General features: G+C 44.9%; 1 protein-coding gene across 1 annotated transcript in view; it reads right to left on the bottom strand.

The window, feature by feature from the left end:
- LOC118092922 (kinesin-like protein KIF19) overlaps window positions 1–14,492 on the bottom strand; it is a 39,038-nt gene extending 24,546 nt beyond the window's left edge. Inside the window, exons 1-8 of the mRNA XM_088656791.1 lie at window positions 14,223–14,492; window positions 11,483–11,563; window positions 6,777–6,887; window positions 4,699–4,786; window positions 2,214–2,350; window positions 1,571–1,696; window positions 915–1,109; window positions 469–621 (exon numbers count right to left, since the gene is read on the bottom strand). Of these exons, the coding sequence (XP_088512917.1) occupies window positions 469–621; window positions 915–1,109; window positions 1,571–1,696; window positions 2,214–2,350; window positions 4,699–4,786; window positions 6,777–6,887; window positions 11,483–11,563; window positions 14,223–14,348 (1,017 nt within the window). The 5' untranslated portion in view covers window positions 14,349–14,492. The remainder of the gene's footprint in view (window positions 1–468; window positions 622–914; window positions 1,110–1,570; window positions 1,697–2,213; window positions 2,351–4,698; window positions 4,787–6,776; window positions 6,888–11,482; window positions 11,564–14,222) is intronic.
- Between the last annotated feature and the right edge of the window lie 2,157 nt (window positions 14,493–16,649).

The raw sequence follows: 16,649 nt of genomic DNA, 5'->3' as shown, positions 1-16,649 counted from the left end.
CGCGCCCATACGTGTGCGCACATGCAATTTCTGGCGTACCTCCAGGTTGCCAGAACACTGGAAATCGTTTGTGCTCATGCGCTTCGGCCTCCAACACAGAAGTGCGTCAGAACTGATGCTTGTGCATGCGCACAAGCTATTTCTGACACTCCCGGCGACCTAGAAGTGGGCAGCCGCGCCGGTAAGAGCGGGTGGCGGGGGTTGCCGGGGGGCGCATAAATGAGCCTCGCGGGCCGCATCTGGCCCCCGGGCCTTAGTTTGGGGAACCCTGTTCTAAATCAAGCACTGCTAGAAGTTGCTTGTTTTCGTTCTCCAATGTACTTTTTATCAATAGAAAATTTGGTGTGGCGCAAGCAGATTTTTATTTGGAAAGTGTGGCCCAGAGAAAAAAGTTTGAGGACCACTGCTTTATGCAATGGTTACCTGGGATTGGCTTGCTAATTCCCCCAAGTAGGAAAGCGGCGGTACCTTCAGCAAACGTGTGAGTTTGCTGTCTCGGAAATTGACGTACTGGTTCCGACTGGCCCCCTTCTCACTCAGCGCATTGATGCAGTTTCCCAAGGCGAGCAGCGACCGGTTGATATGGGCCCCTTCCTTCATTCGCTTGCCCCAGTTCTGTGTCTGTGAAGGATGCAGTGGATCAATTGTTTTCAACGGGAAAAAAGAAGGGGTTTTCAGATAGCTCAGCCAGCAGAGCATGAGACTCTTAATCCCAGGGTAGTGAGTTTGAGCCCCACGTTGGGCAAAAGATTCCTGCATTGCAGGGGGTGGACTAGATGACCCTCGGGATCCCTTCCGACCCTGTGATTCTATGACTTCCAGGCCAGAAGCAGGGGCCCCCGTGCTGAGTCATTACACTTGGGAGGTGAACCGATTGGGGGGTGGGAGGTAGAGGAGGGAATAGTCAAGCTCACCTGGGCTGCTCTTTCCGATCCGGCCAGGTCCACCATGAAAAGCCTCCCTACCCTCACTTCCTCATTGATGTCCTTCACCCGACTTGTCTGTTTCACCAGCACTTGCAGGACTGCGTGGGAACGCGAAGAGGTCTTGTTCGCTGCCGTAGGCTCCTGAGTCCGTTCCTTGTTCCCTTTCGTCAGCAGCTGCATGATCTAGCAAAAGTCAGGCGAGTGGGGAGACGGGCGGCCAGGATCAGCCATGGCTCACGTCAGGAACTTGTGCGACCATGTTTTTCGCAGGCAGCCAAATTGGAAAGAGGGGGGGGGGCCTCGTTGTTCTTAGGAGATTCCTATTCCTCCACCCACCCTGTGCTACAACTTCCAGAATCCCCTGTGGAGAGGGATTGATTGTTAAAAAAAAAAATCTACCAGACTTTTAGAAGACACCTGAAGGCAGCCCTCTTTAGCAAAGCTTTTAATGTTTAGCAGACCATTGTATTTTAATAATTTGTTGGAAGCTGCCCAGAGTGGCTGGGGAAACCCAGCCAGATTGGCAGTGTATAAATAATAAAATTATTATTATTATTATTATTATTATTATTATTATTATTATTAAACCACTCTGGAAATTGTAGCTCTGGCATTCTTCCCCATCGAAGGCCAGTCAAATTTACCTCCTGTGCATTTGTGGTGGAGACTTCCGTTATCCCTGCAATCTGAATGCTCCCCTTGGAGTCCTCTCTCAGCTCGAGAAATCCCGAAGATGGGTTCAGAAGGTCTCGGATGACTTCATTATAAATCTTCGGAAAGGGAAAGGGGGACAAAGGACAGAGGTGGGTTTAGGGCAGAGAGACAGGTTCCAATGGTCAGCCTGCCCAGGCAGGGAGTCTCTCCAGCCCTGTAGCCTTGGGGGCTCACTGCATGAGGCAGCTGGGGGTCCCCAGTTGCAGCCTAGGTGGGCAGCTCCTGACACCCAGGAGCCACAGGTGTGACCTGCAATGCATCCCTGGTGGTGTTGCTGAGTAGGGCTAGAGGCCGTTCGGATTTTCCATCCACAAGTGATGCCACTTAGAACATAGGAAGCTTATACGGAGCCCATCTAGGTTCAGTATTGTCTACACTGACCGGTAGCCTTTCTCCTAGATTTCATGCAGGAGTCTCTTGAGATGCTGGGGGTTGAACCCGGGACCTTCTGCAAGTAGGGCAGATGAGCCACAGCCCCTCATTTGCCAGCAAGTGTCTCCACCCTGAGCTGTCAACTTTGAGCCCCTTCTGCCTCAGGTCCACCTCTGACGGCTCACAGCCCAGCCCTCTCACCTCCAGGTACGACATGCAGACGGAATAATCCATGTCCCCACTGGTGGCTTCTATAGCTCTGAAGAGGTCGTTGAGGGTGCGGATATAAATGCCGGGTTCAGAATCCGTCCCCAGCATAGTGTAGGTTTTCCCAGCACCTGGTTAAAAACACAAGGGAGGTGGGTATCTAATTTTGTTTTTTGTTTTGTCGACTTCCCACCCCGTCTTCCACGGTGATTTTGTTTGCTGCCCTTTTGGTGCACCCTGTCATAACAATACAGTATTACCGTACAGCAGTACCTTGGTTCTCAAACGCCTTGGTACTCAAACAACTTGGAACCCAAACACTGCAAACCCAGAAGTAAGTCTTATGGTTTGTGAACTTTTTTCGGAATGCGAACGTGCTCTGTTTTGAGTGCCACACTTCTGTTTTGAGTGTTCTGCTGAGGTCTGTCTGTTTTTGCTATTAATTTTGCGTTTTTGGTTTTGCGGCTCTTTTTGTTTTGTTTTTGTGACTGTGTGGAACCCAGTTCAGCTACTGATTGACTGATTGTGTGACTGCAGTACATTGTTTATTGCTTTCATTTTATGGCTCAATGGTTTCGTTAGACATAATAATAATAATAATAATAATAATAATAATAATAATAATTTATTATTTATACCCCGCCCATCTGGCCGGTCTCCCCAGCCACTCTGGGCGGCTTCCAACAGAAAAATACAACACAATAATCTATTAAACATTAAAAGCCTCCCTGAACAGGGCTGCCTTCAGATGTCTTCTAAAAGTCTGGTAGTTGTTTTCCTTTTTGACATCTGTTGGGAGGGCGTTCCACAGGGCAGGCGCCACCACCGAGAAGGCCCTCTTCCTAGTTCCTAGACAGTAAAATTCATGTTAAATTGCTGTTTTAGGGGTTGTTTTTAAAAGTCTGGAACAGGTTAATCCATTTTGCATTGCTTTCTATGGGAAAGTGTGCCTTGGTTTCGGAAGGCTTTGGTTTTGGAATGGACTTCCGGAACGGATTAAGTTTGAGAACCAAGGTACCACTGTAAGTCCTAATTCTTTCTGTTGCTCATACTTCAAATAGCCTGGAGAAGAGAAGGTTAAGGGGTGATATGATAGCCATGTTCAAATATATGAAAGGATGTCATATGGAGGAGGGAGAAAGATTGTTTTCTGCTGCTCCAGAGAAGCGGACACGGAGCAATGGATTCAAACTTCAAGAAAGAAGATTCCACCTAAACATTAGGAAGAACTTCCTGACAGTAAGAGCTGTTCGGCAGTGGAATTTGCTACTAAGGAGTGTGGTGGAGTCTCCTTCTTTGGAGGTCTTTAAGCAGAGGCTTGACAGCCATATGTCAAGAATGCTTTGATGGTGTTTCCTGCTCAGCAGGGGGTTGGACTGGATGGCCCTTGTGGTCTCTTCCAACTCTAGGATTCTATGATTCTATGATTCTAAATCCTGTTCGTAGTCCCTAGCCTTTCAGGAGGGCTTGCACCAGGTTTTACCTGCTTGGGGAAAGGTGCACTCAAGAAGACCTCCTGCCCTCTGGGCACCGTTGTCCATACACAGACCCTTTCTTGCTAACCACGCAGTGGCAAGAGGTAAGTGTTTTCTCCATGCTGGTGTTTGGCCTGGCATCAGGTTGGGTCAGGCTGGACACTGGCCAAGGACCCTGGTCCCCTAGGCCTCAGGAGGATCAATCACCAGCCCAGCCCAGCCTTGCCCCCACCCCCATCATCACTCTCCCTGTTGGGCCCCCAGGTTCATTTCAGTGGTAGACTTTTGAATGGGACCCAAGCCTGGGTTCCCATCCATTGTGGCTACCTGCCATCTTAAGTTATGCTAAATGCAAAATTATTTTGCAGAATTTGGATGCAAATCCACCAGGTCTTGGGGCCTTAGGGTGTTGTTTTTTAAAAACTTATTTTTAAAAAAATATTCCCATACATTTTCTGTTGTTACAGGTTAAACCAGGCTATTTGTTTCATCTGACATCATGCTTGGCAAATCAATTACCTGAAAAAACCCACCCCGATCTTATGGCTATTGGGATTCTATATATAATTTTTGCCATAAAAATCAACAGCTTTAGTAATCATGTTTTTAACCATGTGCCTTCTTATTCTCATTTGTGCTGCTAACAGTATACCAGGTTTGTTGCCTTTTATGAAACATCATCGTTTTAAATATTTAAATATTCTTTCCACCTGAGCACAATTTATGATAGTCATTGTTTTCTTATCATTTCCGATTTTATGCATAGTCTGAGGGAACAAGCTCTTCTGTGTTCTTGGTTAGTTCTTGGATTTTCTTTCCAGTTGAGAGGCTTTCTGTATTAATTCTCCTCTCAAACCTCCTTTAGAATCTTCCCATATAACAGCTGGATGTCATCCAGGGTTATGACTGAATGGGAGATGGAAGAATATCTTGCAATCTATTAGCCATTGCCCAACCGTGCCCACTTCTGACACCAGCATCGCATATCTCATCCACCACTTTACCTGTGGGGCCATACGCAAAAATGGTTGTGTTGTAGCCAGAAATGACTCCTTCGACGAGATTTTTTGTTGTGGACAGGTACACCTCCTCCTAGGAACAATAAGGAGCAGAAGATGAAGATGAAGATGAAGATGATGATGATGAAGAAGAAGAGTAGTAGTTTGGATTTGATATCCCGCTTTAGCACTACCCGAAGGAGTCTCAAAGCAGCTAACAATCTCCTTTCCCCTCCTCCCCCACAACAGACACCCTGTGAGGTGGGTGGGGCTGAGAGACTTCAAAGAAGTGTGACTAGCCCAAGGTCACCCAGCAGCTGCATGTGGAGGAGCGGAGACGCGAACCCGGTTCCCCAGATTAGGAGTCGACCGCTCTTAACCACTACACCACACTGGCTCTCAGGTCGAGCTTAATGCAGAGGTGGGGAATCTGTGGATCTTCAGATGATGCTGGACACCAACTCCCATCATTCTGTCTGCTGGGAACTGGAGTCCAGTAACACTTGAATACCAAGTGGGTCGCAAGAATACTTTGACACAGAACCTGCAGGTCACACACTGCCTTGTCACGCAGGTGTGGAGCAAGGCCAAAATTTGGCACACGCCCACCTTGCAGCCCCCTCACTGTCTTCCCAAGGCACTGGGCTTCAGGAAGGAGGCTCAAGGCCTGGCAGGTTCCTAGAGGCCTCCCACCTCCTTCCCAAAGCTAGGAAAGTGCTAACTAGGCTTTGGGAAGATTTGAGAAAGATTCTAGGGCCCTGCCAGAGCCCTCACACCTGCTCCCCAAACCCTAGGAAGGGTGGAGGTGGATACGAAATGACACAACCTGGCCTAACAGGGCAAGCTTCAGATCAGCACATATCATCTGTAGAACGAACCTTAAGAAAGATTTGTACCAGTAACAGGCAAGGAAAATATGACCTCATTCATTCCCCAGGGAGACGTCCAGCTCTCAACTCTGCTTCAGGCTTAGAATTTGGTAATGCCATCCCCAGTGAGTTAGACAGAAGATTCAGGATGAAAACAAACAGATCATATCTTCCTAAGTGAAACTGCTCAGAGCAAATGTACAAGAGAGATGGAGGTAGAGAGATCCTTCCTCACAAATATCTCTCCATTTTAAAATTAGTATTCAGAAAGCTATTTCACAGAAACATAGAATTGCAGAGCTGAGAGAGACCCTGAGGGTCTTCCAGTCCAACTTCCTGCAATGCTTCTAACACATTTGCTTGCTTGCTTGCTTGCTTGATTATTGTTTCATAAAATTTATACACTGCTTGGTTGTTAAAAAATAAAGATAAACCAATAACATCAAGCAAAAAATACCAAAATAGTATAAAACATGCCAAAAGTTTGACTAAAGCAGGTTAAAACTCACATCAGCATTTTTAATCCTTTGGATTGACTTGTCTAAACAAGAATGTTTTTTATCAGGCACCAAAAAAGAATGCAGTGAAGGAACCTGCTGATATCAAGAGGCAGGGAGTTCCAAAGTGTAGCTGCTGAAGCAGCACAGATTTGTTTTAGATCAATAGACAGTGCAGGATTACCCAATAGCCAGACTCAGGACACCAGCAAAACCCTGAGGCACAGGCTCAGGAGGACACCAGCAAAACAGGGACACACATGCACAAAGGTTTTTTATTGTTATTAAAAACAATTGGGCAATTGATATTTCAATCAAAAGCATCAATGGAGTCATCTTAGGAAGAATCAGAAGTTTGTTAGATTTCCTTACACTGCTCTCCACACTCTTCCCCCACTTCTCTGTTCCCTTTTATTACTTATACCCTCCTAAACCAGGGGGGATTTCCACTAACGTAGTTTGGATTCCTGTCCTGTGTTGCACATGACATATGTGCATGTATGTTTCAGCACACATGTACTGTAAGTTTTGTGCCACTTCAAAAAATAAAATTTCATTTGACGGTTTGGCATTTTGCTCTGAATTACATATGCTCCCTGCCCCCCCTTATAATCATGTCAGTGCTCTGGACATCTAAAGGTCTCAATCAAACTTTGCACCTTGGCCCTGCCTATGGCATCCAGGTTGCTTAAGAGACGAGTGAGAAATCTAATTTTACCTGGGTTGCCCTGTGGCAAAACACCATGTCAAAGATGAATGCCTTCTCCCGGGACCTGTTAGCTCGCAAAACGTCATCTGGGTCTTCCATTGGATCCATCAAAACCACCATCTGTTATGGAGAAATGGATTCACAACTTTAGCATGGGCAAGCGTAGCGATGGTGACAACTTAGAACCGAACCAGCTGTTTGGCTCTTCAAGCATTGAATCTGGCGCTCCCAGGATAGGGCTGGATACAGGCTAAGTCTCCATTTCAAAATCCAGTGTAAAACCATCTGTGCTTTTGCAGATTCTACATCCAACTCGCATTTAAAACACAGATAATCTTCTTTTGTTGCCATACATCTATTGTAGATGATACCCAGCTCTACCTCTCTTTCAAATCAGAACCAGTGAAGCCGGTGAAGGTCCTGTCTAAGTGTCTGGAGGTGGTTGGAGGATGGATGGCGGCTAACAGATTGAGGCTGAATCCTGACAAGACAGAAGTACTGTTTGTGGGGGACAGGAGGCGGGCAGGTGTGGGGGACTCCCTGGTCCTGAATGGGGTAACTGTGCCCCTGAAGGACCAGGTGTGCATCCTGGGAGTCATTTTGGATTCACAGCTGTCCATGGAGGCGCAGGTCAATTCTGTGTCCAGGGCAGCTGTTTATCAGCTCCATCTGGTACGCAGGCTGAGTCCCTACCTGCCCGCGGACTGTCTCGCCAGAGTGGTGCATGCTCTAGTTATCTCTCGCTTGGACTACTGCATCGCGCTCTGCATGGGGCTACCTTTGAAGGTGGTGGGGTTGTATAGAAACCCACAAATTCTGGGGGGAAATTTATGAGGAGATGAAAAAAAATGTAAAGGGTCACATTTAAGAAAAAGGCAGAATATTTTCTATTAAGTCTGATACCTGGAAATTTACCAGAGGATAAAAAAATATATCTTCCTCTATGCCTGTGCAGCAGCAAAATTGTTGATAGGCCAAAAATGGAAAAAAGAAGAGGAACCCACAATCCAGGAGTGGCAGATAAAATTAATAAAAATTATGAATCTAGCCAGAATGACGGCAGCAATTAGAAATATACCAAAACAAAGGTCCAAAAAGGAATGGAAATATTTAGAAGAATATTTCGGGGGGGGGGGGAATACAAAAACGGAGCTAGTGATTTGTTTGGATTAGTTTGACACAGGGGAAATTGGAGGAAAAATTGATAAGAAGGGAATATATAAAGTGCTTTATTCTATGAGGAAAGTAACACAAGTGATGTTAAATAATTACAAGACAAGTGATGTGTTATAGTTTGGAAGTTTATTTTAATTTGTATATTATGATTTGGGTGGCTTATATTGTTTTGAAGGAAAATTTGTATTTTTTCTTTTCTTTTCTGTACTGATTTTTAAAGTGAATTAGTAAAGGCTTTTTAAAATTTTAAAAAGGAAAAGGAAAAAAAAAAGAAGGTGACCCAGAAACTGCAACTACTGTAATCCAGAATGCAGCAGCCAGACTGGTGACTGGGAGTGGCCACCGAGACCATGTAACACCAGTCCTGAAAGACCTACATTGGCTCCCAGTACATTTCTGAGCACAATTGAAAGTGTTGGTGCTGACCTTTAAAGCCCTAAACGGCCTTGGCCCAGTATATCTGAAGGAGCATCTCCACCCCCATCACTCAGCCCGGACACTGAGGTCCAGCTCCAAGGGCCTTCTGGCAGTTCCCTCCCTGCAAGAAGTGAGGTTACAGGAACCAGGCAGAGGGCCTTATTGGTAGCGGCACCCGCCCCGTGGAATGCCCTCCCATCAGATGTCAAGGAAATAAACAAGTACCTGACCTTTAAAAAACAATTGAAGGCAGCCCTGTTTAGGGAAGTTTTTAATGTCTGATGTCTTATCAAGTTTTTAATATTCTATTGTGAGCTGCCAAGAGTGGCTGGGGAAACCCAGCCAGATGGGTGGGGTAATAATAATAATAATAATAATAATAATAATAATAATAATCATCATCATCATCTCCAGATTCTTTGGAGGGAGCCATGATGTTGATGTTATACAAGAGTCTTTAAAATGCATGGCGTGAATGTGACCTTGGTCCCATGCATAGTTGAAAATAGAAGTTTGATTTCTTAAATGGAAAGTTAAAGATCAGGCCTAGTTTCGCTGGATTCTTCTGGGAGTAAATTTTCCCCACGCTGAAGGAAAAATATATTCCTTTCTCTCCACTGAAAAAACATCAGGAGAAGCCATCTTCAGTCTCAAGGGACTGCTTCAAGGAACCATTTGCCCTAATGATCCAGAGAAAGTTTGGCAGCAACTTGGATAAATGCACAATTAGGGAATTGTTTGCAATAGATTAGAAACCATACACCCTTCTAAAACAGAAACAAATTAGAGCACAGATGCCAAACAGCGACGAAAACATGGAAAGAAGCAAGACAGCAGCCACCATATTATTTATTCATTTCCTTTATATCCCACTTTTTCTCCAAAGAGCCAAAATGGCATACATGGTTTCTCCACTCCTCATTTAATCCCCAAAATAATCCTGAGAGGGAGATTAGGCTGTAAAGAGATTAGGCTGTGAGTCACCCAATGAGCTTCATGGCTGAGTGGGGGATTTGAACTCCCACATTCTAGTCCAACACACTACTGGTACACCACACTAGCTCTGAATATCAGTACTGTGTTAGGTTGTTGGTCTTGTCGCTAATCCTTTGCACAGTTAACAGCTATATGTATGCCTCAATAGGCACCAGTGGGTAGAAGATGTTTCTTCAATGGTTTTTGATGGCTGGTGGCAACTAGCTGCAATGCATGCCTGCTAGTCTTAGTGCGGACTGAAATAAGTGTTCTGCACCTAGAACGTAGCCAGTGAAAGAGACAAAAGTATGAATGATTGCATGGGTGTGCAAGGTTCAAGGGGTATTCTGTTCATGCATGGATAGACCAAGAGTGTTTGAAAGACTAACACTGAATTTTCATTGGTTCCTCCAAAATTAATTTAACAAACATAACATATATTGTCTCCTTGCTTATTTAACTTATATGCAGAATTCATCATGCGAAAGGCTGGACTAGATGAATCCCAAACCGGAATTAAGATTGCCGGAAGAAATATCAACAACCTCAGATATGCAGATGACACAACCTTGATGGCAGAAAGCGAGGAGGAATTAAAGAACCTTTTAATGAGGGTGAAAGAGGAGAGCGCAAAATATGGTCTGAAGCTCAACATCAAAAAAGCCAAGATCATGGCCACTGGTCCCATCACCTCCTGGCAAATAGAAGGGGAAGAAATGGAGGCAGTGAGAGATTTTACTTTCTTGGGCTCCTTGATCACTGCAGATGGTGACAGCAGTCACGAAATTAAAAGACCCCTGCTTCTTGGGAGAAAAGCAATGACAAACCTAGACAGCATCTTAAAAAGCAGAGACATCACCTTGCCGACAAAGGTCCGTATAGTTAAAGCTATGGTTTTCCCAGTAGTGATGTATGGAAGTGAGAGCTGGACCATAAAGAAGGCTGAGCGCCGAAGAATTGATGCTTTTGAATTATGGTGCTGGAGGAGACTCTTGAGAGTCCCATGAACTGCAAGAAGATCAAACCTATCCATTCTTAAGGAAATCAGCCCTGAGTGCTCCCTGGAAGGACAGATTGTGAAGCTGAGGCTCCAATACTTTGGCCACCTCATGAGAAGAGAAGAATCCTTGGAAAAGACCCTGATGTTGGGAAAGATGGAGGGCACTAGGAGAAGGGGACGACAGAGGACAAGATGGTTGGACAGTGTTCTCGAAGCTACGAACATGAGTTTGACCAAACTGCGGGAGGCAGTGCAAGACAGGAGTGCCTGGCGTGCTATGGTCCATGGGGTCACGAAGGGTCGGACACGACTGAACGACTAAACAACAACAGGAACACCTTTGTTTCAATGGACTCTGGAACAACCACTTCCTGGATATTGTACCATCTGGGACTTAGCTGGTGTTGATTTTGGGGCAGATGATGCTGATCATTTATTGCTGGTGATTCATCTTTGATTTCAGGCTGCTTTTATTGTATCTTTTAATATTGTATTTTGCATTGTGTATTCTGGGTTGTGAGTTACCATGTGTTGCTATCTTGGAAGAAGGGCAGGGTGGAGAAAGGATGCAATAACTAATAAAGGGAGGAACACACATACACACATAACATGACTTTAGAATTCCTGCATATGAAATTCTGCAACCAGAAAATTGCAATCTGGGTTTGCAAATATGCATGCATTTTGCTCGGTTTGTCTAAATGTGATGTTCTTAAAAGAGAGCATAATGGTTAGCGTTGGACTGGGACTGGGGAGGGCCAGGTTCAAATATCGACTCAGTTAAGAAGCTGCCTTTGTGACCTTGGGCCAGCCACTTCTGCTTAGCTTACCCTACTTCACAGGGTAAAAAAATTGGAGGGGAGGGTGGCTGTGTATGTTGCCCTGGTCTTCTTGGATAAAGAGTGGGATACAAATTTAATAAGCAAAATATTCTTCCCAGCTCTACCTGGAGATGCCAGGGATCGAACCTGGGGCTATTTAATAACATAAGAGCCAGGCGGGTGGATCAGGCCAAAGACCCATCTGGTGTGTGCAGCATTCTGTTTCCATTGGTGTTCCAAACAGGGGGCATTTTCATCTCTATTCGGAGAGGTCATGCCAAACGGTTCCTACCATACAACCCGCAGCTACCTGCCCATCCTCTCACCTGGTCACCTAATCTGTGAGCTATAATGTTTGCTCCTTCCTCCACCTCAGCTGCATTGATGGGACGGATCCGGAGAGCTACCTGCAGGCAGAAACAAGAATTGGGTTTCCTGTAACACAAGAACTGTCAAGTTACTCAGGCTACCAGACTAAGTAAAAAGAAACCCACAACTTGAGGACTGTGCATCTTCATCATCATCATCATCATCATCATCATCTTATTATTATTATTATTATTATTAAACTAAATTTATACATCACCCTTCATTCAAAGATCTCAGGGCAGCTCACAAGATAAAAATACAGGATAGAAGCACAAATAATAGTCAAAGCAAAAAAACCCAGAACAACTCCCCCTTTCATAATCACATTTTAAAGGCCATGGAAGCTTAATCAGCCCAAGGCCTGGCTGAAGAGGAACGTTTAACACATATGCAGTGTAAAAGGCATCAGCCGCAAATAATTCTGCACAGTCCTGTTTACTTGGAGTTTGTATGATTGAAAGCTTTATTCTGGGTGGGGGGGGGGGAAGAGAGATCCTGCAAGAAACAAACTAGTGCAGGCATCCTCAAACCTCAGCCCTCCAGATGTTTTGGACTACAGTTCCCATCATCCCTGACCACCGGTCCTGTTAGCTAGGGATCATGGGAGTTGTAGGCGAAAACATCTGGAGGGCTGCAGTTTGGGGATGTATCAGGGCAAAGACCAGACTAGTACTAACTTTTCCCTTTACTCGTCAGCATGAAGGGGATTTTAATTGTATGGCACAGGATTCCATCATGTGAGCCCCCTTAAAGTGAAATGTTCACAGTCCAGGCAGTATTACCACCTCCGTGAAGGTAAAACACTAAGGAAAATGGAGCAGGAAAATTAATGTTTTTCAGAGTAAGGCGTTTTGAGCAATACAAATATCCAAACAATAACATGATGGCGAGCCACTCCTGTGCATATCTGTTTTGAGCACCACCCTTTTAGGGTTGCCCTACAGAGTTTCCCACATGTCTGGGATTTAACCGGCGAAAAGTGTCTGGGGCAAAATATGGCAAGCATATACACTTTCAATGGCATGCAGTGTATTCGGTGCCAGTTTTATGGTCTGCATCTTGCTCTTCTCTTCTTGCACAATTTCCCCCTGTACTAATTTTGTGCTGGTGTAAATATGTTTGGTTAGTGGTGCCACATTTTGGAAAGAAAAACAGTCTGGATGTAGAGGGTGACTGTGCAAACCCACCCAAGTTTGTCTGAAGTCACTAGAAATTCATCACTACAGAGACTGGCTTTAACTTCACTTCTATGTTTGTCTCTCACCAAGACATTAGATTATTGGATCTAATAAATCTTGGCAAAATCCAGAGGGGTGAAAGGGAACAAAATGTGAAAAACAGTGGACATGTTCAGATCAGGGAATTGACTTTAGCTCTTAGCTGGATTGTCATCAAGTTGGGAATATGCCAGAGATTGGCCCTGAAGCTGCAAGCGCCATTCCTACAGGGAACAGATCTATTTTCACAACAACAACAAGCCTTGATTAGCTGTTGCTTCATGAGAAGAGGCCTTGAGAGCTAGAATTTCTTTGAGGGCTGTTTACCCTGCTCCTTTGTGCAATACCCCAAACTGCCAGAGCATTAAGATGAATTGGTACATAACTAGGAAATCATACTGCCTTTCGGATTTTTTTTTTAATACCTCAGGTATGTAACAAATATTTTTGAATGATAGCTGAGTTTGATGGACTCTTTCAAGCAATCCCTCTCCCAGCAACGTAAGAAATTGTACCTTGCAATGGATTTATTATTTAAATGTGTTTGCATACACCTGCAGATAATAAACACCAGGATCACACATGTAATAACCATCCCTGGGATATGTAAAGCGGTGTGGCTGTATCTGAGCATGAGGGAAGTGCTTGTCCTCTCTGCAGAAGGATCTCTTGAGTTTGGGGACAGGGCAGATCTTCCAATCCTATGAGCTCTAGAAGAGCTGTTCATCAGTGGTAGAGAATCTTGTTATACCTGCAGATCAGGCATCCCCAAACTGCGGCCCTCCAGATGTTTTGGCCTACAACTCCCATGATCCCTAGCTAACAGGACCAGCGATCAGGGATGATGGGAATTGTAGTCTAAAACATCTGGAGGGCCACAGTTTGGGGATGCCTGCTGTAGATGATCCCAGGTCCAGTCCCTGGAATCACCAAGTGGGGCTAGGAATTTGCTCGAGTCCCTAGAGAGCTGCTGCCAGGCAGTGAAAGGCATATTGAGCAAGATGGACCAAGTCATCTTGTTACAAGACCAAAACACATGGAAGGCACTAGGCTGGAGAGAGCCAGTGTGGTGTACTAGTTAAGAATGTTGGATTAGGACCTAGGAGACCAGGGTTCAAATCCCCACTTGGGCATGAAACTCACCAGGCATGACCGTGGGTCAGTCACAGCCTCTCAGCCTAACCTACCTCACAGGGTTGTTGTGAGGATAAAATGGGTAGGAAGAGAACCATGTACTCCACTTTGACTTCTAGGAGCAGAAAAGATGGAATATAATTGCAACAAATAGAAGTCTGCTCTCGAACCAATCTAAGATTTATCAGTTCCCACTTTCACCCAAAGAATTGTACATCACTTATTACATTCATTTAAATTATGTCTGGATCAGTAGAAGGCAGCTTCTTAAATTCCTTTTTTTCTAAAAAGAGACATCTGAAGCGGCTGACTAGCTGCAAAAGCTGCTGTTGCTGCTAAGACTCACCACCAACTGCTCCTCTGCCCTCAAATCCTTCATGGTAGCTGAGCTGGGGGTGTTTGTAGCAGTAGCAGAGCCCCTGGCAACCCTCCTCTGTGCAGGGCTAGGGGATCTGGGTGATGAGATACCCATCGCGTCAACCAGAGAGACTCACTCAGAGCAACTCACAAAGGCTGGCTTGGCACAGCTTAGGGCTGCCAGGTAAAAAAGCTACCATTTCCCCATGGGTAGCAGGTGGTGACATCAGTGGAGTGGAGGGAGTAGAAACAGAAGGTGCACACCGATGCCAGAGAGAAAAGCAGCAACTGGCAGAGATTGTGATTCACAATTGTATTCCATTATTCCATCCGAGTTCAGGGTGATATACACGGCCCTATTTTTATCCTTGTCACAACCACCCTAGGCAAAAAGGATCAATTAGAAGAATGCGACCTCATGGAACACCATTTTTACATCAAAATGTGTCATTTCCCCCCAAAATTCACTGGTGACAAACATGCTTAGTCAGAAGTCTTGAGTATATAAAACTGGTGCTCAGAAAGCAAAATGGGAATCATAGGAGTAAATTAGGGCCTTGAGTTCCTGCATGTTTTTGCTGATAGGCAGCTCGTTTAGGAGGTGGCAATGTGTACCATTAAAAGCTACCTGATTTTGGGGTGGTGGTCACCTCTTACGTCATTTACCACCTTATTCCATGGGAATCAATCTTCCATAAAATTGTTCAAAGGCTTATTAACAAACCTGCTTGGCATTGTTGCACTAGCGGATTTTTAATGTCTCTGAGTAATCCCAATTTGTAAGCAAAATGTGCTACCTTCTTTGGAGTGCAGGCGAAGGAACGTCATGGTTTAATGTCACCCTGCTCCCTGAAATATATCTTGATGTAGACAGGTGGAGACACAGGAATGCTGTATTATCCATTTACCTTTCTTGAAATATGTAGATCAGTGCTAAGATTACTGCATTGTCACTAACTTCAAAGTTGTTTGTGCAGAAGAAGAAAGGAAGTCTATAATCATTACCTATTGTAATGCCACAATGCGTTTGATATATTAGAGGTCAACCACCTTTTACCGTATTTTTCGCTCCATAAGACGTACATGACCAAAAGATGCACCTAATTTTTAGAGGAGGAAAAGGGGGAAGCCCCTTTTTTGGGATCAGCTCAGAGTTGTGCAGCTTTTTTGCAAAGGGGGACGGGAAAGCTCCATTTTTTTTTAGCATCAGCTCAAAGTTGTGCAGCTTCTTTTGAAAATGGGAAAAGCCCAGTTTTTTGGGGGGGGGATCAGTTCACAGTTGTGCAGTTTTTTTGCAAAGGGGGAAAGCTCCATTTTTTGAGCATTGTGCAGCTTCTTTTGCAAATGGGGAAAGCCCCAGGTTTTTTTGGGGGGGGGATCAGCTCACAGTTGTGCAGTTGTTTTTTGCAAAGGGGGAAAACTCCAATTTTTTTGAGCATCAGCTCAAAGTTGTGCAGCTTAACTTGCAAAGGGGAAAAATCCTGTTTTATGGAGTTCAACTCACAGTTCTGCAGCTTCTTTATGAGAGGAAAGGAAAGGGCGCCATTTCTACAGTTTTCAGACAGATGATCTAATCAGCCAGTCACATGTCACTGGGGAAACACAACAATGGAGGCCTGGGCAAGGGGGTGGGGCCAGGAAGGGAGCTAGCTTCTCTTATCTCCCTCCTGATCTCTTGCAATCGGCTGCTGAGCGGGTTCTCTTTCCCTCTTGTTAGCCTTTAGCTCTTTCTTAAAAAATAAAGCATGATTTGCTTTTCGCTCCTGGGCAATTCGGCTCCAGGGACTGTGCATTCGCTCCATAAGATGCACAGAATATCCTCTTACTTTTTAGGAGGAAAGTGCGTCTTATGGAGCGAAAAATACAGTAGTTTTCAATGGAAGCTGCTCCTTTATGGTTCAACTCCCTCCAAGAGCTCTTTCCCATTTCCTACTGCAAGGCACTGTGCTCTGACCTGCTGGGAGCCTGAGAGCCCATCCCTGCCTCTCTCTACCTGGCCCAGGGCGGGGCCCGACAGGCTTCATAAGAACTGCTACTGCTGCTGGGGTATTGCTGCTGGGGTATTTTGGGAGAAGTTTTGTTAGGAGTTTTTGCTGTACAGTACTGATAATTTTTTGTATCTTTATTTTTATGTGGAAATTGTTCAGTTTGGTTATGTAATTTTTGATGTGCTTTATTTATTCTTATGACTACTTTGCTATGTTTGTACCTATGTAAATCTTTTCGTATTGTAAGCTGCCTTGAGCACTGTTTTAACTGTGGAATGGCGGCATACAAATAAAATGACGACGATGATGCTCAGATGGAGCTGATCTTAGCAGCTCTTAGGTACAGCTTTGCCTTCCTCTTCAAAGTAGGCAGTGCATCAGGCAACAAACGGCCCCCTACATTCGTCTAATACTCAAATGGCACTTTT

This window comes from Zootoca vivipara, chromosome 13 (genome assembly GCF_965207765.1).
Source record: "Zootoca vivipara chromosome 13, rZooViv2.hap1.1, whole genome shotgun sequence".
NCBI lineage: Eukaryota > Metazoa > Chordata > Lepidosauria > Squamata > Lacertidae > Zootoca > Zootoca vivipara.
The sequence above is the reverse complement of the archived record's forward strand: the minus strand, read 5'-3'. Positions and strand labels throughout refer to the sequence as shown.